Source organism: Myodes glareolus, chromosome 21 (assembly GCF_982192425.1).
Source record: "Myodes glareolus chromosome 21, mMyoGla1.1, whole genome shotgun sequence".
In the NCBI taxonomy this organism is placed as follows: domain Eukaryota; kingdom Metazoa; phylum Chordata; class Mammalia; order Rodentia; family Cricetidae; genus Myodes; species Myodes glareolus.
The window spans coordinates 64,442,653-64,470,154 of record NC_142046.1 but is presented as its reverse complement, the minus strand read 5'-3'; the positions used below and the strand labels follow the sequence as shown (position 1 = coordinate 64,470,154).

The 27,502-nt window shown below is 48.6% G+C and overlaps 2 protein-coding genes across 4 annotated transcripts in view; one reads left to right on the top strand and one right to left on the bottom strand.

The window, feature by feature from the left end:
• Positions 1-18,340, top strand: part of P2rx3 (purinergic receptor P2X 3) — a 39,470-nt gene extending 21,130 nt beyond the window's left edge. Inside the window, exons 9-12 of one of the 2 annotated variants that reach the window (XM_087900111.1) lie at positions 13,761-13,854; positions 14,114-14,179; positions 15,032-15,109; positions 15,631-18,340. In XM_087900111.1, the coding sequence (XP_087756237.1) occupies positions 13,761-13,854; positions 14,114-14,179; positions 15,032-15,109; positions 15,631-15,744 (352 nt within the window). In that variant the 3' untranslated portion in view covers positions 15,745-18,340. The remainder of the gene's footprint in view (positions 1-13,760; positions 13,855-14,113; positions 14,180-15,031; positions 15,110-15,630) is intronic. The other variant, XM_087900112.1, reaches the window with a different exon arrangement.
• A 2,307-nt stretch (positions 18,341-20,647) lies between these two features.
• On the bottom strand, positions 20,648-26,781 carry Prg3 (proteoglycan 3, pro eosinophil major basic protein 2). Of its 2 annotated transcripts, none has more exons than XM_048426228.3 (6): positions 26,645-26,781; positions 26,146-26,280; positions 25,399-25,703; positions 23,039-23,170; positions 21,545-21,656; positions 20,648-20,955 (listed from the first exon to the last, which is right to left on the bottom strand). In XM_048426228.3, the coding sequence occupies exons 2-6, from the start codon at positions 26,204-26,206 to the stop codon at positions 20,897-20,899; spliced, it is 669 nt and encodes a 222-aa protein (XP_048282185.2). In that variant the 5' UTR covers positions 26,207-26,280; positions 26,645-26,781; the 3' UTR covers positions 20,648-20,896. The 2 variants fall into 2 exon arrangements, with proteins under 2 accessions (XP_048282185.2, XP_048282186.2); XM_048426229.3 differs by lacking the exon at positions 26,645-26,781 and adding an exon at positions 26,485-26,618.
• Between the last annotated feature and the right edge of the window lie 721 nt (positions 26,782-27,502).

Sequence of the window (27,502 nt, the reverse complement as noted above, 5' to 3'; positions counted from 1 at the left end):
AATCTGGATTTCCCCTCCTGCTTTCAGACGCCACAGAGACTGGGTTTCAAAGGCAGCCACTTCAGTCATTTCCACAGAAAACCATGATTAGGAAGACCTCTCCCGTGGGGTGTTTGCATGTTCCCATGGTCCTCTCTCCTCCCCACCTTCTTGCCATGTCAGTGGGAGGACCAGTGGTCCCAGGTGCGTATCGCCCTTTCTAACATCCGTGTCCAGCCTGTCAGCACAGAAACCAGTCACTAATAGAAAATATGATCTAAAACTTGTTGAGGGCTGACCAAAGAGTCAAAGGGGTTATCTCTTCATCCCTGCGAAACTCTGGGCCTTGGGTTGGGTGGTTCCATCTACCTGGGCAGAGCCACATACCCTTATATAGTACCAGGGAAGACGTTCAGAGACTGGCAGCCTGGCCCCACAGCAGCACTTGCAGCTGCTGGTAAACTCTAGAACCAGTACGGTTGTCCCCTGCCCCTGCCTCTCCCTGCGACCCAGGCTGGCCTGCAGCTCATTATGCACTCCAGGCTAGCTGCTACCTCACAGTAACTCTCTGCCTCTCCCAGGGCTGCATGGCAAGTGCAGACTACCACGGTCAGCTCAGGATGTGCTCCTAAACATCAACAACAGGCAACTTTTTAAATGGCTGCTTTTGCAGTTTATCAGGTCCATAGACTCTAAATAAATAAGCTTGGCTTTGGGCCTGTCTCTCAGGGGAGGAGTCCAAGCAGGCTCTAAAGATGTGGCCCCCGTCCCAGATGCAAAGAGACTGCCAGGCAGTATTTTCCTATCTGTACAGAATCAACTGTAAAAGTGTATTTCAGCTGGCAAAATTACTTCCCAGCAGGCAAAGCTTTGCCGAGAACAGCACCTCCTTCACAGAGAAACCCAAATCCCAGACCCAAAATTTCCCTCCCAAGTCAACCCGGATCTTGCATGTTTGTTGCTGTTTTTCCTGCTGGTTTAACAGTTTTGGGTCCTGGTTTAGGAAGGAGTTTCCACTGCTCTATGGGAGGACAAATCATTTCTAAACAGATATGAGTGCTTCCAAGGGATTTGTGCACGGTGATAAAAAAACGCTTCTCCATTCAGCAAACGTTCTTGAGTGTCAGCTCAGCATGGGGAAGCCCTTGTAATGGTTGGCACTCCTCAAAGCTAAACTTGGCTGCATACTTCCTTGCACAGGAGTATTGAGGCCTCAAGAGTGAAAACTCTTGCGGATAATGAGGCGATGGCTTTGAAGGTCTCTTTCAGCTTCTGGTTCTCTCACATGCTGAGCTGCAGGGCTGATGGGGAGTGGAATGAGGCCAGTTCCTGTGATCAAGAGAATGATAAACCTAAACCCAAATAGAAAAACTGTTTATACAGGAAAATGCAGGCAGCTCTCCTTAGCTGTGGGTTCTACATTTGTGGATGCTACCAAACACAGATCAGAGATATTTGAGGAAGCAATTATACCTGCCCCAAAGGAGAGCAGGCTTTGTTTCCTTCTTATACCCTAAACAATAGAGCATGACCACTGTTTGCACAGAATATACACTCTGTTAAGCCTTATAAGTTATCTAGGGAGGATATGACACTCACAGGACAGTGTGCACAGTTTAGACAAATACCATGCTGATTTATGTAAGGGGCTTGAGCCTTATAGAAAATGGGTCTTGGTGTCTACAAGGCTCCTAGAATCAACCTCTTGGAACTTCAGAAGGATGACTAAGAATAATTAAGATGAAGCTGGGGATGTAACTTAGTTGTAGACTGCTTAGTATACATAAGACCCTGTTTTCTGATGCCCAACACAGAAGAAAACCAGACATGGTGGTGTACACCTGTAATCATTTGGGAGGTGGGGGGAAGATCCTAAACTCAAGGTCATTTTTGTAATTAGAGTTTCTCTCCTACCCACCAGCTTCCAAATAACCACTCCGAGGCTTAATATTACTTACAGATGCTTGGCCCATGACTCAGGCTTATTATCTAACTCTTACATTTAAATTCTGCTCTTCTCTTGTATCTCTGCTTGGGTTTCCTGCCTGACTCTATCCTTCCTTTGCCATAGGCCAAAGCAGCTTTATTTATCAACCAATGAGAGCAACACATATCCATAGCATACAAAAAGACATCCCACAAGCATTTCCCCTCTCTGTCTAACCAAAAATTAAGGTTTTCATTGTAACATAGTAAATGCATACAGAAAGACATCCCACAGCACATTCTCAGCTACATACTGAGTTTGAGGCCAGGCTGGCCTACAGAAGACAAAAAAAAAATCGATCTGCCTTTAAACCTAACTCGTAGGATACAGAGGCATTCATAACTCGATAATCTAGAAGTCATCTTGGTCTACATAGTGAGCTCTAGGTCAACCAGGGCAGGTTAGGCTACATAGTGAGACCCTGTCCCAATAACAGTCCTCCTCACCATTATCATGAAACAAAGGGGAGGTAGTTAGAGTCCAGGATGTGGATTCAAATTAGGGACACTTGGTGCGACTGAAGCAGGTCTCAGAGCCTCTGTGGGCCTGTTTCCTTTTCTGTAAAATGGGCTATAAAGCCTTTTGAACTCTGACAGCCTAAATTAACACACATAGGGTTGGGGGCCAGGGAAGGGCTTTGAAAGCTGGGGCTGCTGAAGTGTGCACTGTTATTTATAGCCCTGCCACACTGGGACGGAGTTTCAGTCCCGCCCCACAGAAGCACATCTGACAAATGATTTATTACAGCAATTGGCGTTCGTACTTACTCATCCTTTATCCTTTACGCTCGTGGCACAAGGGAACACGCGTGAAGCCTCGCCATACTGGCAGGCCTCAAAACGGCTCAATTTGGTCCAGTGTCAGGCTGTCCTGTCTGCTCCCGGAACAGCTATCTCTGTGGAGGTCTCAGTTAGAAAGCACATTGAGCCAAGACTTGGGAAGAAGTGTGCAGCCAAGCACCAACATGGGAGCTGCGGCTGACAGGGAGGAACACAGACAGCCATCGCCACTCTAGATTTGCAGTCTTGTGGGAGGAATAGGCACGTGGTTTAGACCAGGATTCCGGGCAGAAGCAGCCATCACAAACAGACACAGCCACTTAGAAAAGCAAGACAGGGCTGGGAAGCAGCAGGAAGAGTAAATACCCACTTTTTCTCTTGCTTGCCTTCTGATCCCCAGCCAGTACCTCCCATCAACCACATCTCCAGAAGCCATAGAGCAAGAGAGCAGACCCCAGAGAAGAGAGACTCGCTCTGCTCTGTGGCCCTCAACCTTCCTAATGCTGCAACCCTTTAATACAGTACTTTATGTTCCGGGACCCCAAACCATAAAATTATTTAACTGCTACTTCATAGCTGTAATTTTGCTATTGTTATGACTCGTAATATAAATATCTGATGTGCAACTTCTGTGAAAGGGTCATTCGACCCCAAGATGTCACAACCCACAGGTTGAGAACCACTGCTCAAGAGGGAAGAGAGAAGTGCCACACAGCAACTTCCTGCTTGTGCCTGGCATCGGTAGCCTTTCTAGGTTGGCCTGGTAGTGATGCTCTCATCTCTGACAGCGCCAGCCCTGTTTCCCCTCTCCTTCCTCTTCTCAGCTCGGCACTGGCAGCTGCTTGAGCTGTGTCTCTAACACTTAAGCATCATCAAGTCACAGGCATGGGGTGCTCTCCTCGACAGCTGAGCTGTTGGAAACATCTGGTTAATTTTCTGCCTCCTCTGAAGCTGTATTCAACTCCCTTTTAGTTTCTGTCTTAGAGAAGTCGTAGACCTTGGATTTGAACAGCCTGAGTTCAGATCTCAACCATGCCCCTTACCTGATAGTATTTCTGGTTTTCTGTGGCTTATAAAATCACAGACAGAGAGTCTGGGGGTGATGGTATACACCTTGTAATCTCAACTCTCAGGAAACAGAGGCAGGAAGAGTGCCACAACCCTCCCAGTCTACTGAGAGTTCCAGGCCAGCCAAGACACACAGTGAGACTCCATTTCAAAAATAAACAAACAAAAAATAAAGGATGTGAAAATAAGCAGGCTACACACACACACACACACACACACACACACACACACCCTACTGAATCAATTTTGTGTTGCTTGTACCTACATGTGTTTAAGGATGGCCACTTAGGACTGAACAACATAACAGGGAACTAATTCCTGGGGAAATTGATTCATCGTCTCTCAGCAGCCATTAATGACCTGAAACACTTTATCCTAGTGGGGAGGCCTTGTAAAATTTCCCCACTGATACTGGCACATCAGCTGGTGTTGTCATGAAGGTCTTGTGTAGTCAAACGCATTGTGATTTCATGCATGCAGCTTCCGTGTCTGGAGAACTATCTCAGGCAGGAGTCCTGGTCTTCTGGCTCTCACGGTCTCTCCAGCCCCTCTTCCATGACGTCCTCTGAGCCCTAGATGTATATAAGGGTTGTGTTGTAGCTGTATCAGTTGGAGATAGGCACCCACAGTTAGGTCTTTTTTCTGTTTTGACTACTGTGGCTCTCTGTAATGGTCTCTGAGAGCCACACTTACCTGTAGATGTCAGGATTGGTGTTTAGAATACAGTGAGGAAATACACTGGCTTAGAAAAGTGACGTGGTAGGTTCTCTTCTGAAATCTGTGACCTCACTAGCTCTGGGTGGTTGGCTAGGTTTACAGCATGAGGCGTGACTTCCTTCCTGTTCAGCAAGCCTTAAGTCCAGACAGACAGTTGTTGGCCACCAAGATGTGAGTGCCACTATTTCACCTTTAGGGATACCTTGTCATGATGTCATTGTGTTTCATGGGCTTTACAATCAAGTAGAACCGTTGATGGCCTTTCTCCTTTGGCAGCTTGTGTTGCTTCCTTAGATACTATGAGAGCCATAGTCCTCAGGAAGGAGCCTCCGGGTTGCTTCTAGCTTCATTCTTCCAAGTCCTGTGTTCAGAGTGTACTCAGGCCGTACTTTCATGTTCTAGAAGACACCAAGGACAATGGCAGTAGCCTATTGGATTCAAGGGAGCTTTCTCATGCCTGGCACTGGGGTTTTTATTAGATAGCCTATAGCTCTTGTGGGAAGCATTATCATTCCATTTAACACATACATACATATACATACATATATGATGTATATATACACATATATGTGTTATGTATGTATTTTTAAGTAAGCTTTTAAAGGAATGTGCTTCCCTATAGCTTTTTTAAAACATCCTTAGTGTTATTTCTCCTGTCTTCCTCTCCTGGCTCTCCCTAAGTATTCCTCTCACTCCCCCATCACTAGCTAATCCCTTCAGCCACCAGATGCTGATGTCTCCAGCTTACAGACAGGAAAAGTGATATGTGGAGGGTGGGGTGTAGAGTTCTCAAGGTTGTATAGAGTACTTCAAGTAGCAAATCAGGGATCCAGACCCCAGGACTGTCCCAGGTCTAAGTCCCTATGCCACCTAGGGCTGTCAGAAGCAGTCCTGAGTGTGAGGCCTCCCCACCGGGCTGAGCTTGTGTAAGTGCCCCACATGCGTTATGTCCTCTCTCCTCCCAGCACGTCCCCCACCAGTGGCACCTACCTTCCCACCTAGCCAGCTGCCAGATCTAAATGTTTTCTGTCTGAGAGAGAAAACAGCATGTTGTTACCACCATCCTAGTTCCATCTGCCAAACTGAGAGAATCTGGAGAAGCCCAGCCACCAGAAGGATGCCCAGAGGCTGGCATTGAAAGACTCAGTCTTTGAGGGGTTAAGAGTCTGAGAAATTAATTTGCTGTGATGACAAGACCATTGGACAAGCTCATAGCCCATGGACCAAGTACCAGACTCCAGGTTCTACAGTAGTGGGCCTGGGTCCTGATGGAGATTGGACAGATAGGGAGGGGGCGTTTCACGACTGTATCTCTCTGCACTGGCCAGGCTGTGCTCTGGGGTTTGGGGTGTGGGATGCCATTGTCCGTAGAGTGAATACCTGAATACCCCATTGTAGTCAAGCTACAAGGGTAAAGTCACTGGACATGGGTCTGGGAAGAGGTGTACATGGTTGGTTGTCCTATCCAGAGCAGGTGAATCCAGCCACAGGCATCTCAGTCCATCCCTAACCTCCAGTCCAGCCACACGCTCAGCTCCTCCAAAGCACCCTGTCCTTTCCACAAAAGAGCCTGCTGCTCTCTTAGCCATGACTGCCGTCTCCGCCTCTCGCCCAGCCCACCAGGCTCTGTGTGTTGTTATCACCCCGAGCTTTGCCTGAAATCGAGCCTAGGCCAAGAGTCTTTGGTGACCCTGTGCTCTTAGACTGGTGTTCCTCAGCTTCCTAGGCTTCTCTGCGCCCCGTTTTGGATTTTGTGACTGACACTTCTCTCCCTCTAACAGCAGTAGAGCTTATCAGCATGTCTGCGGTGCCTAGCCCAGTGCCCAGCACCCAGTAGGTGCTCTAAGCCTTTGCTGACCACTGAAAAAATGAGGGGTTGTCTGAGCTTGGGCCCTATTGAATAAATAAGGTATTCACGGAGTGGAGAGGGGAGGAAAGGGGTACAGCGTGAGCCAAAGCTCCAGAGTCTATGTTTGTGGAGCGTGTTCGGGACTCACGGGAAGACAGGCATGTGCGGGGGGGGGGGGGGGGGGGGGGGTCATGTGTGGTGGAAACAAAGCGGCTCATGTTAGGAGGGCCTGAACTCCAGGCCAGGGTGTCGAGTGCCCATGTTCTTATCACCAAGCCCACTTCCTAGCCAAGAAGTTCAAGACTAGAGGGATGAGAATGGGGATCTACAGAGGCCAGCCTTTCTCTTTCCAGATGGAGGGTCCCCTCTTCCCACTCCGAGCGGCTCTCCTGTGCTTCCTGGGCTACCCAGTCAGTGACACCAGGGATGCAGAAGTACTGCCCGGAGTCAGGACCCGAGATAAATCAGGGAACGGGAGGAGAACAATCTGGAATTCTGGCTGCTCTGTCCCATTTTCTGTTACTAATAGCTAGGTATGGACAGAGAAAGGGGCTCATTTTGACTTGTAATTCTGAGTCAGAGTAGGGGAGACACGTCTGGAGATGAGTCAGAATAGAGGAGACACATCTGGAGATGAGTCAGAGTAGAGGGACACATCTGGAGATGGGTCAGAGTAGAGAGACACATCTGGAGATGTGTCAGAGTAGAGGGGACACATCTGGAGATTGGTCAGAGTAGAGGGGACACATCTAGAGATGGGTCAGAGTAGAGGGGACACGTCTGGAGATGGGTCATAATAGAGGGGACACATCTGGAGATGGGTCAGAGTAGGGGGAACACATCTGGAGATGGGTCAGAGTAGGGGGAACACGTCTGGAGATGGGTCAGAGTAGGGGGAACACATCTGGAGATGGGTCAGAGTAGGGGGAACACATCTGGAGATTGGTCAGAGCAGAGGGGAACACATCTGGAGATGAGATGGGTCAGAGTAGAGGGGAAACATCTGGAGATTGGTCAGAGTAGAGGGGACACATCTGGAGATGGGTCAGAGTAGAGAGACACATCTGGAGATGGGTCAGAGTAGAGGAGACACATCTTGAGATTGGTCAGAGTAGAGGGGAAACATCTGGAGATGGGTCAGAGTAGAGGGGACACATCTGGAGATGGGTCAGAGTAGAGGGGACACATCTGGAGATGGGTCAGAGTAGAGGGGAAACATCTGGAGATGAGTCAGAATAGAGGGGACACATCTGGAGATGAGTCAGAATAGAGGGGACACATTTGGAGATGATCTTCTTGCTGTCAGAGCCCTGGGGCAGCATGAGACATCATACAGTGACCGACAGGTGATGTTCAAGAGACCCACTGACCTGATGTCACAGTGCACCCACTCTTGTTTGTTTGAGACAGGACCTCTCTACATAGCTCTATCTGTCCTGGAACTCACTGTGTAGACCGGGCTGGCCTGAAACTCACAGAGATCCACCCACTTCTGCCTCCTAAATGCGGGATTAACGGCATCTGCCACCATACCCAGTCATACTTTCTTTTTTAAACTGTATTTATTTCTATCTTATGTGTATGAGTGTTTTGCTTGCAAGTATGTATGTACACCATATGTGTGCCTGGTGTCTGTGGAGGTAAGGAGTCAGATCCCTCGGAACTGGAATTACAGAGAGTTGTGAGCTCCCATGTGGGTGCTGGGAAACGAACCCAGGTTCTCTACAGGAGCAGCAAGTGCTCTTATCTGCTGAGCCATTTCCCCACCTACTCTTGATATAACTCTTTTTTTAAAAGATTTATTTATTTATTTATTATGTATACAGCATTCTGTCTACATGGATGTTTGCAGGCCAGAAGAGGGCACCAGATCTCATCACAGATGGTTGTGAGCCACCATGTGGTTGCTGGGAATTGAACTCAGGACCTCTGGAAGAGCATGCAATACTCTTAACCTCTGAGCCATCTCTCCAGCCCCTTGATGTAACTCTTTAACACATTTGTCCATTATTATGGGGACAGAGATTCACAAGGAGAGGGCCTAATCACCTCGTAAAGGTCCTGCCTATCCCACTTCTTAACGTCTTGCATGGAGATTCAGTTTCAGCAGGAGACAAACCATGTTCAAACACGTGTGTGGACAAAGCAGAGTGTGCACTCTGCAACTGGACGGACGAGGTGTGGAGTCCAGCTTCGCTCTCCTGACTCTTGGCTTTAGCCCCTCCGGCCCTGCCTGCTCATCTGTAAAGTAAGAAAAGCAGCAGTGCTTAGTGACATGGAGTGGCAGCCAGCACAAAGTGAATCGGTAAGTGTAGAACCCGTCACACAGTGCCGGTTCCTGGTTCTCAGGATGTGCTGGCAGCCACGGCACAACAGAGAACTCTGTGAGTCCTATACACTGTGACCTACACAGTAGGAATTTAGTATATGTTACTAATTTATATTATAATTATTATATAGCATATCATAAATATTGTATATTATAATATTACAGTTAATATTGTAATATTAATATTATAATATCCTAATATATTAATATTAGGATATTATAATATATAATAATATATTATATATAACAATATATAATATATAATAATATATTATATATAACAATATATAATATATAATAATATATTATATATAACAATATATAATATATAATAATATATTATATATAACAATATATAATATATAATAATAATATTGTAATATCCTAATATTAATATTTTAGGAGCAAGAAGAATTAAGGCAAATAACAATACTATTCCTTATCCTGGCCTTAGGATAAGACACTCCGCTCTCTTAATTCATTCTCTCCACAACCCACCCCCTGTCAGTAAAAGGTAAAATCTCAGAGAGATTGAGTGATTTGTCAGGGACAAAATGCTGGTTTAAGAAGAGCCAAGTAGCATCCTCAGATCTCAAGTTTTCTTAGAGGGCTCATCCCTCGGAATGATCCATTTGGTGTAGTCCTTGTCAGCTCTAACTTATTCTTTGTCCTTTGGAAAAGCACTTCTCACTGTGCCTCAGTCTTCTCAGTGATAAAGCTAGTGGGGAGGATGTAACAGTCAGAGTAAGCACTGATAACTGCTATAACAAACAGCCCTCTCATCTCATCGGCAGCTTAACATTGTGTGCCAGTGATGTTGGAGGGCTTTGTGCAGTTATTTTGGGCCTTAGCCTGTTGCCATCTCGACTTCGTCTCCTCCATGATTGCCTCATCAATCTCCCCTGATTCCTTCACAATTAGTCATTAGATGGGGGAAAAGGAGAACACAGAAGGTACACTGCACTGAGCCATCGTAGCCGACGGTAACGAGCCTCACGTCCATCCTCATTCCATTAGAAGAGCCAGTGATGGAGCACCAGCTAGATACAAGGGACTGGGAAATACGTCCAAGCGTGCCTCATGAGAGAACATACTCCAAGCCCCTGTGCCCTGAACCATCCCCCGCCTTAGGTATGAGACAGCTCCCGTGATCTTCGTTGGCTCCACTGGAGCGGAGTCTGGTCCTGTCCAGAGCCTAGGCCCTCCTCCCTGGGCTCTGCAATTCCTCCCAGCAGGAAGAGGAGCCTCCCCTGCCAAGCCTCCTTGAGGGTGGGTGGCTGGTGAGATAATGATCTTACCACGCTCATTGCCTCTTGGAAGGCAGGTGCTGGAAGAAAACCAAGTCCGCTCTGATTTTTCTCCCTGTTCCCTTCACATTTTTTCCCAGGATAAATTTAACCAGTGGAGCCCAGGCTGCCAACTTCTTGTTCTCTGAGTCCATGTCAGAGCTCTCGTCATGGATGCAGCCTTGGGCTGCACACGAAGGCTGCAGGACCGCAGGCCCGACCCTTGCCCTCCCCAAACACCCGTGATTCATCCCCACTGCCCCTGCCTGGTTGCTATGAGTGCATCTCGGTGACAAGGATCTTGAGTCCTCCGGTGATGTGAGAATATAGAATTTAGAAGGACTCCAGGACTTTGCACCAGGGTGCTCTGCCTCCTTAACAGCCAGCTGAACACAGATGGTTCAGAGATTCCAAGTCATAGACTCAGAAGTCATCAGGATCCTGACTCAAGCAAGTTACCTGTTCATCTCCCTCATCTGTAAAATGGGTCAACAGCTGTGCATTATTCATGAGTTAACTGAGATGTTCTGCATGTATTTATGGGGCTTTATAAATAGTGGGTGCTGAGATGGCCGTGGTTTGTCTGATCTACACACCGTGGCCTGTCTGATCTATACACCGTGGTCTGTCTGATCTACATATCCTCAAGGCCGCCTGAAAGCCATGGGTGTCTGAAATCTTCTGTTCATTTCAAACACTTCTTTGAGATATCCCTGGAGGTCTCCTTGAAGATCCAGGCTCTTGGGTCTCCCCATGGATCTTGAACTGTTTCCCTTTCTTCAATCTGTTCCATCATCCCCCTGCTGCTGCATTTGGATTCACTCTGCTCTGCTTTGACCTGAATAGAGCTCTCCACTGCTACCCAGACATTACTTACCAGAGTTAAAGATGGTCTCACTCCCCACACATTTTCTTGGCCTCCGAGCCTTCCTTTCTTCTGCTCAGGGGCTGTACTTATTCAGCACCCCCTTGGGTCACTGTCACTTTTACCCTGAGTCTCAGTCTTTGGAGAGCTCTCCCGTCTTCCCTCACTCTACCCCTTCAACTGTAGAACCCACAGGGTTCTCACATTAGGCACCCCCGAGGATGCTCCTACTGAATAGTTCTCAGCCTAACTTGGTGGTGGGTTCAGCACCTGTCACGCCCAGGCACGGGTGGGGGCAGAAGCCTGCTGCCTGAGCTTTCCTGTACTGCTTCCTGGTGACAAAAGCACCTGGCCTGAGCTTCCTTGTCTGCAGAGTGGGGACAGTTAGAGTGGTTATCTCGAGGGGACGTGGGTGGCCTCAGAAGGTGTGATTCCATGAAGTAACAATGCACAAGGGTACACACGGAGGCAAGAGGAGCCAACCTAGATGGTGAAGGACCAAGACTGTCAGCTGGTGGAAGCTGCTATCCCAGGGCTAGCATGGGCAGGCAAAGGGAGAAAAGCACAGAATCTAGACGAAGCTGACGCTGCTCTGTCAGCCCTTGACCTGTATGGGAGCTAAGCCACTGCTGAAGGCTGAGCAGACTAACCACCCCATTCTTTCTGCTCTCCTGTTTGTTCTTCCTTTGGATTAACCCACATAAAGGCTGAGCAGACTGCTTGGCAAAAGCGGCAAGAGACAGGCTCCCTGGGCCAGATGTGGGCAGAGAAAGATGATGTCCAGCGGACAGAATATCTGCTGTGGGATTTCAGTAGTGCTCAGAGTTGGTCTCAGCGAGTATTCACCTGCTACTGCTAGCAGAGCTTTGACAGGACAGGAGCACCCCATCTTTATAGACTTGAAGCTGACACCCTGAGGGCTAGGAACACTGTTCACAGGGGATGACTGTAGAATCCAGACTCATTTCTGCCTGAGTCTGGAGTTCCCCAAAGGCAGCCAAAGCAGCGGACAGCATTTCACCATGCCTTCCTCCCACGCCCGTGGTCCTCCAGCTCCGATCCACTTAGGCTGACACTTCCTTCTTCCGGCTGCATGGCTGCACAGTTTCACACACGAATGCCACTGGGAGAGAGGGGCCGCCTCAACCATTGCGTTCAGAGGAAGAAGCCAGCGCTGACTGAACGCAGCTTCAGCTTTTCTTTTCACCTAGAACTTTCTGGGTCCTTTCATTTTCATCACTTCACTGAGTCCTGACATCAGGCCTCTTCACAGCAGTGGGGTTTTGCCCAGGGAGATTACCCTGTGCTGATGTTAGAGCCTGGCCTGTGGTAGGCAGAGCCATATGGGGAGAAGTGCACTTGATTTGGAGTCAGTGCAATTCCAATCCCAAGTCCAGCACTTACGAGCTGCCGGACCACAGGCAGCTCCCTCCCCTGTCATAGGCGTCTGCCAATTGGGGTGTGAACACCACCCTTCTGTGCGGGCACCAGCTGAGTCAGTGGGGAGACTGAAATGCGATCGTCACAAGGCACCCAACAGCCAGAACTGAGGAGCAAAAGACAAAGCAAAGGACTTGGGCAGATCTAGCGCTGAGTTTCCAGTAGGAAATCCTGGGTGAGTCATTCAACCTCGCAGAGCCTCGGAAAATATGAAATCATTTCCTTCTGCCACGGGATGGAGGCAAGGGTGGAATGAGGTGAGGCGTCAGGAAACACTTTTCTCAGTTCTCGTGTGAACATACTTCTTCTGCGAGACAGCCATGGCCAACACTAGTATATGTTTCCTGGGCCCAGGGATGTTCTAGAACACGGCCATGTGTTTTCAATTCTCGTGGCAACCCCATAGAGCAGGACTGTTTTATTGTTGCCCCTCAAGCTGCAGCCACTGGGTCTCAGACAGGTTAAATGGCTGGTCCACAGTAATAGGAGTCAGGCTTTGAGCCCAGGGAGGTTACAGTTGGGTCCCGTGATACCCAAGCAAATAGAACTAAAGAAGCCCGGGTCCAGTTGTGGTCAGCTGTAGTTCAAGCTTTCATAAACACAGAACTCATGGGGAGAGAGGTTTTCAGAGGTATCTCAGTGGGTAGAGTACTTGCTGCTCAAACATAAGAGCCTGGGTTCCATCCCCAGCACTCACATGTGCATAGTCCCAGTGCTGAAAAGATGGAGATGGGGCTTTCCAAGATCTCACTAACTAGCCCACCTAGCCGACCGAGGAGCTCCAGGTTTACTGAGAAGCAGTCTCAGAGATAAGGTGGAAGGCAATCAGAGAAGACACCTGATGTTGACCTCAAGCTACACACACGCATAGACCATTGTATTCACACTCATAGATATACACACACATACACACACACACTCGTAGGTGTACACACACACTCATAGGTACACACACACTCGTAGGTGTACACACACACTCATAGGTACACACACACACTCATAGGTGTACGCACATACACATACACTCATACGTATACACACACACTCATAGGTATACACACACACACACACTCATAGGTACACACACACACTCATAGGTACACACACACACTCATAGGTGTACGCACATACACATACACTCATACGTATACTCACATACTCATAGGTATACACACACACACACACTCATAGGTATACACACACACACACATACACACACCTTGTAGGGAGATTATTTTAAAAGGAGATTCTAAGTTCTCACCAACAAAGATGCTGATTCTGTAAGTTCTAGGTTTCGACCCCAGAATCTGCTGTTGAAGTCCCCATATGAGTGCAGGAAGAACTATGGCGGGCATTTTACCAACCATCAACTGCTTGTTACTGGCTGTCGAACTCTAAAGAACCCTGAGAGTTCAGGCAGGAGAGCTCATAGACAGACCCATTTTCTCCCCTGGCCTCCAGGTTTGCCAAGTACTACAAAATGGAGAATGGCAGCGAGTACCGCACCCTCCTGAAGGCTTTCGGCATCCGCTTTGACGTGCTGGTGTACGGGAACGTGAGTCCTGGGATCCAGCGGATGAGGGGCACAGGGGAGGTTTCCCATGCCTGCATTTGGGCCTTGAAGAGGTTCTTGGGATGGTGGCCTTCCACTGGTCAACTGACCAAATCCCCCGTCAGCTCCCTATACTATGCAGAGCGGAACTGTCTGACCCTCCACAAACCCTTCAGGCTCCACAGGAGCCCAAGATGAACCTCAGCCCTCACCCCTCCCTGCTGGTCCCTCCATCTTCAGGCCTTGCTCTTTGTCTGTACAGGCTGGCAAGTTCAATATCATCCCTACCATCATCAGTTCCGTGGCCGCCTTCACCTCTGTGGGAGTGGTAAGTTCAGTCTTCCCAGGCTCTTCCGGGGCAGCCGGAGTCAGACCAAGTGAGGCCCGGGGCTATCAGACAGCTCAGCTAAGCCCTCCTTCTGGCCTTCAACACCTGCTGCTAAGTAGCTCTGATTTGGGCATCTCCCATCATTACCTCCTGAGGCTCGGGGGGGGGGGGGGGGCTCCAGAGACTTCCTTCCCATTTTCAGGTGGTTCTGTCTTATCAAAAATTCCCAGCAACCACAAGGTGGCTCACAGCTATCTGTAATGAGATCTGGTGCCCTCTTTGGGCCTACAGGCATTCATGCAGGCAGAACACTGTATACATAATAATCTTTTTAAAAAAATTCTTGCTTCTCACCATGGAGGGAGGGAGAAACTCCATGTTAAAAAAAAAAAAATCTGATTCTCACCATGAATGGAGGGAGAAACTCCACGTTAAAAAAAAAATTTTTTTCTGATTCTCACCATGAAGGGAGGGAGAGACTCCGTGTTTCCACAGTCATAGGATGCCTTAGTGAGGAACAGTCACTAGGAAAGGTGGGAACAAAGGCCCATCCCAAGGACTCCTCCCCTAGCTCCCTGTTTCTTCCTTCACACCCTTTGTGCTTGTGATCCAAGGGTATTTCTCAGTGGCTAGAAAGGTGGGCCTTAGAGGACCCTGAAGATCCTCTGGGAATATTCTGAGAGCTGTACAGTTGGGTCTCTCTGGAAGGCTCAGCCCCTTCACACCCCTTCCCCCACAACGCTTCACCGGCTGCTATAGATCATCCTAGCCAAGAGCCAGGCCGCGCAGGAGCCATTTGAGCCCTGCCAATCTCCTAGCTGCTGCTCAAGCCTGCACTGCCTCTCTCTCTAGGGCACGGTTCTCTGTGACATCATCCTGCTCAATTTTCTGAAAGGGGCTGACCATTACAAAGCCAGGAAGTTTGAGGAGGTGAGTCGGGGAAGAGACTGAAAAGCAAAGGAAGCAGGACAAGGAAGGCTGCCAGACCCCGGACTCTCAATGGCTTACTGGCCAGGGCATTTTGAATGGAAGTTCAGTGGGCCTCCTTTAGTTTGCGGGGTCCGAGAGAGGGTTGGGCCAAGAATGGACTCTTTGGGGACTTTGGGCTGAGTGTAGCTCAGGGGTTCGGTGCTCACCTAGCCTGCACAAAGACACCAGCCCTTCCCTTACTAGCACAAATCGGGAGGGGCTGGTTCTGTGGGTCATTATCAACATGCCCACCGCCTACTGTCATGTGTCCACCTCAGGGACAGAATAGATGCTGCCTGGAAATGGCTTGGGTGCAGTTTTCCCTTGGGGTGCATGCAAAGTCCTGGGCTCTCAGAGACTTACTGCCTCCTCTAATGACCAGGCAGCCCCACCCCACCCCAGCTTCTGATTCTTCCAAATGGCTCACATTGGAAGATCCTGCCTGATGTCAAACGTGACACTGCCAACTCTTGTGCTTGCAGGTGAACGAGACAACCCTGAAGGGCACCGCATCTGCCAACCCAGTGTTCCCCAGCGACCAGGCCACTGTGGAAAAGCAGTCCACAGACTCAGGGGCCTACTCCATCGGCCACTAGGGCCTCTTCCCAGGGCTCCATGCTCACCCGTAGGCTGCAGAACCTCCAACACGCCACTCTGTCTGGGCAGAAAGGGGTGGGATGGGGGGAGGAGACGGGCTCTCATTTCTGCTGCTCACCCCAAAGACCACAGCCAGGTACCCAGGCCCCCTGTTCAGCAGACAGGTAGTGCTTCCCGCTAAGACCCGAGTCTTGCATTTATCCCTTGCATGCCTCCCCTCTGCTTCCCAGGGTCCTGGGACAGCAGAATCCATCCCTTTCCAAAGGATAGAGAAAATGGTTGCTATAGTTACACCCATAGGGGCCTACAAGTACCAGGCACTTCCATACACATTATCTCATTGAGTCCTAAAATAATCCTATAGGGTGATTTCCATTCTTTGATTTTGAAGAGAAGCAAAGGGTCAGGGAGACAGAGTCATTTGCCCCAGGCCATGTGGCCAGAAAGTGAGGGTTCTACCCAGGTCCTTTGCCCACATCCATGAGGGGAGAATGAGCTCCCTAGTTATCTGCCCTTTGTGTCAGTTGCCCTTTCCTGCCTTTCCCATGGCCAGGTCACCAGGGAGCTTTCTCTGGGATGCAGGCCTGACTTTAGAGGAGCCCAGTGAGATGGAGTATAAACTCTCATTTCTGACCGGGCCAAGCCCAGCTTCAGAAGAAATAGGAGATATGACTGTCAGTGAACTTTTCCTTACCTCACCATGTATCTCAAGCCCGAGCTGAGGAACAGACCTTCCTTCTCCAGTTAGACCCTCACGCATCTGGACCCTCGCTTCAGAATCCAGATAGAACACACGCACACACACACACACGACAGCTGAGAAGTGGTTGTAGAGCCTAGCACCAGGCCCCAGGACATCAGTTGTCCTTGTCTAAAGCACTGTTGGAAAAGCCTCAGGTATGGGCTCAGGATGTAGCTGTGTAGGTAGTATTTGTCTAGGATGTGCAAAGAAAGCCCTAGAACCCACGCCCAGCGCGATACATACCGTATGGTAGTGAGCCTATAATCCTAGCACTCAGGAGGTGGAGACAGGATGGAAAGTTCATCTGTGGCTATGCAGTAAGTTTGAGGCCAGCCGGGACCCCTGAAACTGTCTCAGAGAAGAAGTGGGAGGCATAGTGAAATGCAGTCCCCTGTGAGCTCCCAGTCAGGTCAGCCAGGCCTGTTCCACGTGATCCTAATCGGTGATCAGCTAGGAGCTAATGGGGCCTCAGAAACCATCCTGTCCAACCCTCTTGCTTACAGATCAGAAACTCTGAGGCCAGAAGTGGAAAAGGGCTTGCCTTGTGTCATCATAGGGGCCAAGAGAGAGCTCGGGTGTCCTGTGCTCACAGAAGGACGCTATTGAGCAGCAGCCAAGTCCGTCTTGTCTCCATTGCTTAGATGTCCCACCTCCTCTCTGGGCTTTTAAAGAAAAGAGGACATGGAGAGGAAGCTCTAAATTGCACAGGGCAAGGTTAGGGAAAAGAGGCTTTTTTGTTTTGATTTGGGCTTTTTTGGTTGGTTGGTTGGTTGGTTGGTTGGTTTTTGATGAACGGACTTTGCTGTATATCCCTGAGTGGCCTCAGCTTTATAACCCTCCTCCTTCAACCTTTCCCCAGTTTGGGGATTTACAGGCAAGTGCCATCCCCCAGTTGGGGGAATACAGAATTAGATATCAGAGAGGTTCGTGCTAGTGAGTGGGCCTGAGGTACAAGCTTCCTTTAGTGTCAGGGCCAATCTCCTCTGGGAACATGGGCGTGATGGTGAGGTCTTAGCAGAGATGAGCATACATGTAGACAGAGGGCTGGCCCCTCGCCAGAAGGTACAGAGAGCTGTGGGGAAGGATAGTGGGGAGGCTTCTATAGGCATGCCTGGGCAGACCTAACCCCAATGATCCCCACCCCAGGCGGAGACAGGGTGAGAGTCTTCCCACCAGGTTCGTCAACCCTTCCCTCACTCTGCTTGCTCACAGCCCCCATCATTATGGGCAATGGGATACCGTCTCCCCGGCACCAGCATCCAGAGACCTGGCCAGGCTTCATCTCCAGCAGAGACATCAGTTAGGGACACACATCCTCCAATAAGGAGGCAACAGGCCCCCTTTGAGCTGAGACTGAGTTCACAGGAGGAGATGGAGACCCTGTGTCCTGAAAGGGAACTGTACCCCAGGCTAGGATAACCTCCCCCAGGTGCCTGTGCCTCTTCTGAACCTTCCAGTAAGTGGAAAGCCCCATTCTCTGTTCCCTTTGAATCAAGTCCACTGTCATGTGCTAGCTGTAGGCTAATAGAAATCACAGCAGCAAGCTGTACCTGATACCCTGTGTTTACTCAGCGCCGTCACCGACGTTATCACACAGGCCCTGGCCACACCTGCTGAGGTTCCTGTGGCTTGTTACTCTTTTTGTTTGGTAGAAAAACAAATACACGGTCCTGAGAACTAGAGCTGGAAGCTGTGTTCACTCTCAAGGCTACACAGCTTAGCCTACAAGCTGCCATTCAGTGGTGGGGTGACTCACCACTGGCAGGCTGTGGGCTAGATGTACAGCAGGCGTTGCCTAATCCAATCTCCATTTAACAAAATAAACCGAGAGTGAGTAAGATGAAGGAATGGAAGTAGAGCTGACCTGAACCTAGATGTGTGCTGCTGGGGTGCGAGATGCTGGCTTCTGTGGTCTAGCTGTTGGGAGATGTCAGGAAATTTGCTGACTCATCTTTTATCCATATGTGTCACTTGGGCTAAGCAAAATCCTCTTGAGGTAAGTAGTGAAATCTCTGTGGAGTAGCCAGACAGGGTGAGAAACACAGACTCCCCGAAGCAGGGAAATGGAGACCTGGAGAACTGTAAGAATCATCCGGTGCCCAGACCCGCACTGGCCAGACTCAGGAACAAGTTACAGAGCCGACTTACTGGAGGAATACCGGGAATGTCCTCTCGAGACTCGTGGGCACAGCTGCTACTTCCCTTACCTCCCCCAGATGCCCACCATACCCTGACATCCCGTACCCTTCCCTTCTGTGTTCCTCCTCACAACACCTTGTTCTCAGCGAGTTTCCAGCTAGCCTCCCGGAGATGGTAATTGATAGGGTTCTAGGGACTGTCTTCTCTCAAGATTATTCGCCTTTTAGTTGAGAGCTAAGCAAGAGTGGAAGACTTTGCACAACTGGCACAGTTTCCACACAAGGGCAGACTGCGATCCCCTGAAACAGCCCAGAGACTCGAGGAGCATCTGACTAGCTAGGTGTGCCCTAGGGAGGCCTTAGTAGAGAAGGAGCCTTTCCCTACACACACACACCATTGCCTATGGCCCTGGTCTCCAGGGTTCTGGACTCCTCTGTGAGACACCGTTCTCTGTCAGGGAAGGAGGGGGAGCTTGGTGTACCCCTGAAATGCCTTCCTTGGTGCTCATCTTCTTACCCCCTGCAGCAATTCCACTTTCTCTTTAGAAGCATTGAGTCAAGAGCCTACTTACTGCAGTGTTCCATGTGGGGACCCTAGGCAGCCCCACCTCTTGACAGGATTCTATGCTGTGATTAGGAGCTGAGACAACAGTCTCTACTGAGACAGACCCTGAGCATCCACCATCAGTGAGGTGTTTTGGTATTAGAGCTTATCCATCCATGGTCAGAGACCTCCACATTCAAAGGGCTTATCTCTACTGTTTCTCCCCAACCCACTGTCTAGGATGGTGCCCATCCCTGTTCTGTTCCCTCAAATCCAGTAAACTTAGAGATAGAATTTGTGAGATACTAGTATCTTTGTGCCTCAAGTCATTTTGCATCAGATGCATATACAAACATAAACTTGTACTCAGTCACACACTGACACCCCTACATACCTATGACTAAAGACTCAGGTAAATATACATGTGTATGTGCAGAGACTCTGGTACATACAGGTGTAAAGTTACACAGGCAAACACATCCATAGGCAAGTTTCCATAAATATGCAGAGAGGTGCAAAAGTGTGCACATAACACACTAGTACAAACACATACATTCACACACACCTATGTAGGCTCACACACAGATATGCACACCTATGCATACACAAAAATACAAGTGTGCACCTTTACAAGCACATGTACAGAAATTGTGCATAAGCACACACACACGTACAATGTGAAGTTCTCTCTATACCCTTCAATACCCAATCTCAACTCTGAACTTCCTGTTCTGTCTACTCTAAATCCTTGTTGCAAAATCCTGCTAGGACCCAGGGTCCTAGTTGCCATAAAGTTAAAGACAACAATGATACTCCCTCCGTCACTCCAGGTCTGAGAATGGGAAGTGAAGGATTGCTGAGACCCAAGGTAATCGAACTAAGGGTGGCATCTGTGCTGCTGCCAGTCTCTTGCCTTTGGCTTCTGAGTGGAGGACAGATCCCTTCAAAATTATGGCCTCTCTACAGAAAGTGTGGGTGATAAGGGAGGAGAGGGCCACCTCTCTCTCAGGACAGCCAAAAGAGGCCTGGGAGAATGAGTAATGGAAGCGATTTCTGGATGACAGAAAAGCATCGCACTAGAGGAACAGACCTCTTTCTATAACAGAGGGTTTTACCCCATACCGTCGAGTGTTGCCCACATTCAATCACATTATTGCATACCAGCTCTTGAATAAGCCCCATCTCTTCCATTTTGGAAAGTCACCCCACCTCATCATGGGACCAAGCAAAGACAGAACCAGCCTCCCACCAGAGAGATCTTCTTTGCTCTCCTCTCAGGGTAGAAAGGTAAATAAGAGCCCAGTGAAGGACTGCAGAAAGCATTGCTCAGCTTCTGGGTGACTCCGTGCTGCCGCCACAGTCCCAAGCTCTGTCACTGCCCCGCACCTGCAGCAGGCCGCCTACCCCCATCATCTTGAAGTTACAGGATTGTTCCAACAAGCAGGAGTCGCCCAGAAAGGGCAACAAAGAAACAAGACTTGTTGTGAGTGGTGGTACATGCCTTTAATCCCAGCAGAGGCAGGCAGATTTCTGTGAGTTTGAGGCCAGCCAAGTCTACAAAGTTAGTTCCAGGAAGGAAAAAAGAAAGAAAGAAGACTTAGGGAATGCAGGGGGAAGCTGACTTTATGACCAGGAGAGGCAGGAGACAGAACTGAATGCCAGAGGACGGGACACCAGCAGCCAAGGCTGTGGAGACAGGAGGTTCTGAGGTAGGGTCTTCCTCCAGCTTAGAAGGAACATATGAAAGGCAGGCGGCTCTTACATGAGGCTCTTCGCCAATGGCCCCCTGCAGCAGAGAACACAGTGATACAAACCGGCAGGGTTCTGCATTGAGCTCCATCCCACCCTTTTCAGGTACCTTTAAAAACCCTTCCCTGGCTACCATCCTCTTCGGAGGATACTGGCGCCAATAATTCGCTATATCATAGCTGGTAGGTAGCAAGTGTGGTGTGTGAACCACATTCCTCTTGCTCTAACATGCATTCAGCCACTGCACTAAAGTGCCTCACATCTGCCACACATGGTATCCCCCACATCTGCAGTCAGAAGCTCGCATTTTGTCTCAGCCATCACCAGTGCCTACATCCACACCTTACATCACATCTGCTGGTCTTAAGTCATTCCAGTTTGTCCACCTAGAATCAGAGGAAGTACGGGGTTCCCAGCTGGAACCTCCTCCACAAGCTATCCCGCAATCCCATCATCTGGTCTTGCCCTGAGAAGTCTATATACCTCAGCTCTCCCCACAGACCAAGTCTGAGTTCTCCACACAGAGTCAGTAGGTTCAAAGAGGGGTGTCCAGGCAGCTCAAAGCAAGAGCAGCTAAAATTCTACTCTATCAATGCATCTCCTTGTCTGGAGCCCATTCCTCTCACCTGTGGTGCACAGAGTCACACAGTGTCCTCCCCCATTCCCAGGCTGCCCTGGGGCCCAGTTTCCAAAATCCCAGCAGCTCCCATCAGTCCACCGAAACTTCTTCCAGAAGAACTAGAGAAGAGAGAAAGTGGATCAGAGAACCAAAGAAGGCAGGAAGATGCACACCACTGCGGACCCCTCTCATTGCCTGTCTGGGAAGAAGGCAATTGCTCTTGCCACTCACCTCTCAGTGTTTGCACAGGATGCAATGGAAAAATAACCATTGCTCCCAGACACCACACAGGGCAGCTCTCCCCAACTGTACAGATCTGATTTACATCCTGACTCAGATTCCGGAGCTCAGGCATGGGACCTACTATTCTAGCAAGCTACCTAGTGATGCTGCTGGTGATGGCCCGTGGACCATTCCTCTACTACTAAGTATACTTCATTCATCCACAATCTTGGAATTACCACTAGGAATGGAGATCCCTGTTTTTCAGCTGAGAATGCTTCTCAACTAGCAAACAACTGAGATGAACCCTGCTTTAGTCTCCTGGAATCTGCCTTCTCACTTCAGCTTTGTGAGATTACACGTTTCCAAAACCCAGCTCTGAGAACTGAAGAGATGGTTCAGTGGTAAAGGGCTTGTCTGAGGTCAATCTCTAGCACTTACATTAAAAATCCAGGTATACTGGTTCACACTTGTAATCAGTGTTAGGTATCAAAGATAAAAGAATGCCTTTGGGACTCATGGTCAGCCAGAATAGCTGATCAGGGAGCATCAGGTCCCAGTGAGAGACTGTCTTAAAAATTAAGCTATATGGCTCCTAAGGAATGACACCTGAGATTGAACTATGGTCTCCACATACAGAAAACACACACACACACACACACACACACACACACACACACACCCTAGGGAAGGATGAGAAGAAGGAACCCTTACTGTAACATGTTCTAATTTTGATCTGAAGAGCATGTGTTAAAGATCATGTGCCCCAACTCATGATAGAATTAGAAGTGGTAGAACTTCTAAGAATTAGAGTTACTTAGAGAAAGGTCATCTGGGGCATTCTCTGGGAGAGAAACATAGGACTGTGAACCCTTTTCTTCTTCTTTGTGTCCCTGCCACGCACTCCCACCATGACATACTGTGTGTCAAGTCCAAACCAACACCTTCAAGTGAGTGTAAGCTGAAGCCTCTGAAACTATGTCAAAATAAGCCTTTCTTCCTTATAAGTTGGTTCTCTCAAAGCGTTTTGTCGCAGTGACAGCAACTGATAACAATTGCCGATTTTCTTGGTGTAAATTTGCCATGGTTAATTTTGAGCACAAACCTGAAGTCGCTGAATAAAATTAGTGAGAGGTGTTGGTAATCAATTCTCCCAAGACAGGGCAGGGCAACTCCAGCATCCTTTGCCTATCATTTAAAGGACACCTTAACTGTAGAGTCAGCAAATGAGCCCTCAAGACAATTCAGGCTTTCTATACTGAGTTGGGGCCTAACTTACCCAGCCCTTGAGGATGCCTCCAATCCAGATGTGGGACTGGTTGATCTTCCTGGCCAGGCGCTGAATTTGGAAGTTGACATTGTAGCTGTGGATGGAAGCAAGGTGGCCTCCGTAGCAACTCCTGCAGACGCACTGCAGAGGGGAGAAGTGGGATAGAGAATTTACTCTCTTTTGCCTCAAGATTCTGAATCTCCAAGAGAGACCCTACAACTATTCACAGATTCAATATAAGGAACCCACTTACTTCCCTCAAGCCTATGTTTTGCCCCTTTACCAGTGGTCAGGACATCCTTGCGTGAAATAGTAATCCTAATTATAATTATAGCCACCACTTACAGACTGTTTCACATGATAACTCGAAAACATAATCTCGTCTGGTCTTCGTTACAATTAAAAAGCAGTGGTACCATTCAGTCAGCCCTCCATAGCTGTGGGTTTCTTGGCCACATATTCAACCAACCATATATTGAAAATGTCTGCTGTATGTTTGTATGTGGGGCTCTGGAAGTAATGCATGCATGTATATGCGAGTGTGGATTGCACATGCGGAAGCCAGAGCAGGACATCACGTGGGGTGTCCTCTGTCACCCTTTGCCTTACTGTCTTGAGCAGGGATTCTCTCTGAACCAGGATGCGGGATAGACCGCCTGGACAGTGAGCTCCTAGGATCTGCCTGTCTCTGCCCCCTAGTGTTAAAGTTACAGGCACGCACTGTCATATCCAGATTTTCCCATGGATGCTGGATATTTGAACTCAAGCCTTCATGCTTGCAGAACAAGCTCACTTTACCCACGGAGTCATCTCCTCAGCCCCTGAAAAGGGCATATTTTTAGTTATGCTTACACTGAGCAATACCCTTTCCTTTGACATTAGTCCCCAAATAGTAAAGTATAAGATCTATTCTCATGGTATTTACACCGCAGTGTTATAAGTAACCTAGAGATGGTTTAAAGAATACACGAGGAGTAACGAGAGAGCTCGGTGAGTGGTAAGTGAATCTGATACCAGATCATGCATGGAGGAAAGAGACCACAAACTGCTGTGAGCTGTCTTCTGACCTACATGTGTGTGTCATAGTTTGTGCACCCCCACAAATATACAATAAATAAACACGCATAAAAGTTTAAAATACAGGAGAATGGCAAGGATTATATGCAAGTACTATGCCATTTCTCTGTAAGCACCTTGAACATAGACATTGGTGTCCACTGGGAAGGTCCTAAGACCGAGGTCCCAGGGAGACTAAGGGGCAATGATATATCTTCATTTGGAAGAGCCTGAGCTCTGAAAGGTGACGAGAGTCACCCACAAAACAACCAATTGTCAATCAAGGAAGGGAGTGTTTAGCACAATGGTTTCTTTTCTTTTCTTTGTTGGGGGTAAGATTACTCTTTTAAAATTCATCCAGCGTGGTTGTCAGATCTTGAGACTTCCTAGTTAGCATGCACATGCATGCTCACACACAGTTAGACACGCACACACGGCAGATCTGAGTGAGGCACAGAAGGGTATATCTGTCATTTTGACTCTTCCCTCTTATAGGAGTTATTTTCTAATGCTCTATCTGGTTTTAATACAATATTCTATTTACCCTGAGGTTCTCATACATGCATATAATGTGTTTTGATCATATTCATCTCCCCACTTCCTCCTCTAGCTCCTCCTGAATCACACACACACACACACACACACACACACACACACACACACATCTTTCCAACCTCATAGCCTCTTTTTAGTAAATATACGACCTACTGAGGTTAATTAATGGCTGCCTCTACATGCAAGACCACAGTCAACCTACCAGTGGCCATACCCTAACGAAAACTGACTTTCTCTGCCTTAGCGGTCATCAATTGCCAATAGCTCGTCACCTAAGGGTGGTGCTTGTGGACCCCTGGACACCCACGATGGAATGTTGACTGGCTTGATCCTGTTTTGCACAGGCAATCAAAACTGCTCTGGGCTCACAAATGCAACATCTCGGTCATGTCTAAGAGACACTGCTTCACTTCACCCCAATCCCCACCCCCAGCATCTTTCTCTTACACATTTTCCACCTCCTCTTCCATGAAATGCAAAAATCTCTCTGACCAAAGTGTTCTAATGCAGATCATTGGTTTTAAAGTTGCAGTCCTCAGACCAAGAAGATTTTTATTCCCTGAGACATTCCCTGCCCCGCGCCCAGCTTCCTGATTCAAAGACTGTGAAGATGGAGCTGTAAATCCTATATCTTAACAAAACCTCCAGGCAGTTCTGCAGCTTTGGGAAACACCAGTCTAAATGAATACAGAACAGAAGTTTTAACGCAGTGCCTTTCCCTCCCCTTGACCTTTTCACCATGTCTTTCTATCACTTACCTGAGCTTTATCAAAAGACTTGGGAGTCCTCACCAGCAGGTAGCGGCAGCTCTTGCACCCAGGAGTTCCTTGCAAATGAACTATGTCCTCTTCTCTGGGGCATGTTGAGTCCTTGTCTAAGGCATCTGGGTCAGCCTTCTCATCCTCAAAGATGTCTTGATGTTCGGAACCCTCAGTCTCCTCGCCCTCTGTCAATATTGTCTTTTGGGTCAAAGCCAAATCTCTTCCCTGATCCCTTGAACCATCTGCATCCTGCCACAGGTCTGGCTCTCTCTTTGGGCTCTCCTGATGGTGGCGAGTGGTCCCTAGGAAGAAGATGGTAACCTGTCACCACATCAGACTCCCTCTTCCTCCAGCACGTAGGACAGCTCTAGCCATCCACTTGAGCTTTCCTGAGTTCAAATCTGGAGCCACACACTAAAAAGGAACTCCTCTAGATTGGGTGAAAAGAGATGTCTCACTCCAGATTCATAGACGAACAATAGCCTGAACTCTGACTGGTTGGAAAGACCTTGTGTGAGAAGCCTGAAATGATCACTGGCCCTTCATCTTATACTATAGTTGCTTTGTTTTTGCTTTGTTCTGAAGGAACCAGTTCTGGGTCTGGGAGATAGCTAACCAGAGATGTGTGAACAACCTAAAAGAACACTCTGTGACCCTGGCCCTATGGCAACAGCAACAACAACCAAAAGGGTGGGAGAGAGGGGAAGGGAGAATGATCAATGAGAATAAAAGGGAAGGACTTACCCAGATAAGAAGCAGAAACTGTCCCCAGCAGGAGAAGGGACAGGATCAGGGGCTGTTTCATGTCTGCTTGATCTTGTAGTAGAGGCAGTTCTGCCTTTGTACTCACAACTGTCCAGTCTGTGTCCAACACAGCTTCTGTTGCAAGACATGATACTTGTCATTTAATTACCTGATTAAGGGAGAGTCAGAGAGCTCCTCTTCCTCCTTTCCCTCTTCTTCCCTGAGCTGAAAAAATCTGAAACAGGAGTCAGGGGATGGACAGGATGCGCAACTGAGCTGCAGAAACCCCTCCTAAGATCTCCATGGCTGTTCTCTACCCAGAACAGTCAGATTCCTGACCTGCAGTGACAGAACAGCCCCCAGTCAGAACTGACTTCACTTATTTGGGGAAAGAGGAGGCAATTATGGCAACTGTGGTGACCCTAAGAGCAGGCTCCCCGACTGTTTGCTTGCTGTGTCCTTCTGCCTCCTCCCTGATCCTGGCCAGCACAGCACTCACAGTGTGAGAGTCTGCAGTCTCCACGCTCAGTGGCTGTGTGGCTACTGCTGCACAGTCAGCCTTATACACTTTTTGGGGAAGTGGAAAGGGCCACGGTGATTGCTCCAGGCCAGGCTTGGGGATAATGGAACTGATAAAAATTTGTTCAGTTTTGTTCACCCCAGACCCTGCTCTCTATTAACACAGCAGCGTCCTGCTGTCTGGGGCTTGCTGCCCTAAGTAGAAGCCTGTCTGCGCCAGTTTATTTGAGTGGCATGTATAACACCATGATGTAATTAGTATTATTTAGTGCCCAGCCTGAATTATACCCCTTAATTTAGAAGCAGCTTTCCAAAGTGATGATTCTAGGAAGTGATGTGCAGATCCCAGGGAGCAACTAGGAACTTTGAAGGGAAGGAGGAAGACAGGAGGTAAGCCTCAGCATCCCCACGATGCTTCATAGACAGCACACCCCTGATCCCCACCTTCACCCACCTCCACTGAGACTGTAGGATTTCCCTGCTTCACAGATGTAAGCAATAGGCTCCAGAGAAGGAAAGCTCACCAAACTTATACGATGCCCTGACTATTTTTATGTCAACTTGGCAAAAGCATCATCTGAGAGGAGGGACCTTCAACTGACAAAAGCATAAGATCAGGCTGTAGGCAAGCATTTTCTTAGTAATTGATAGGAGAGGGTCCAGCCTATTGTGGGTGCTGCCATCTCTGGGCTGCTGGTCCTAGGTCCTATAAGAAAGGAGGCTGAGCAAACCATAATGAGCAAGCCAGTAAGCAGCATCCCTCCTTGGCCTCTGTATCAGCTCCTTCCTCCAGGTTCCTGTCCCGTTTTGAGTTCCTGCCTAAACTTTTTTGATGATG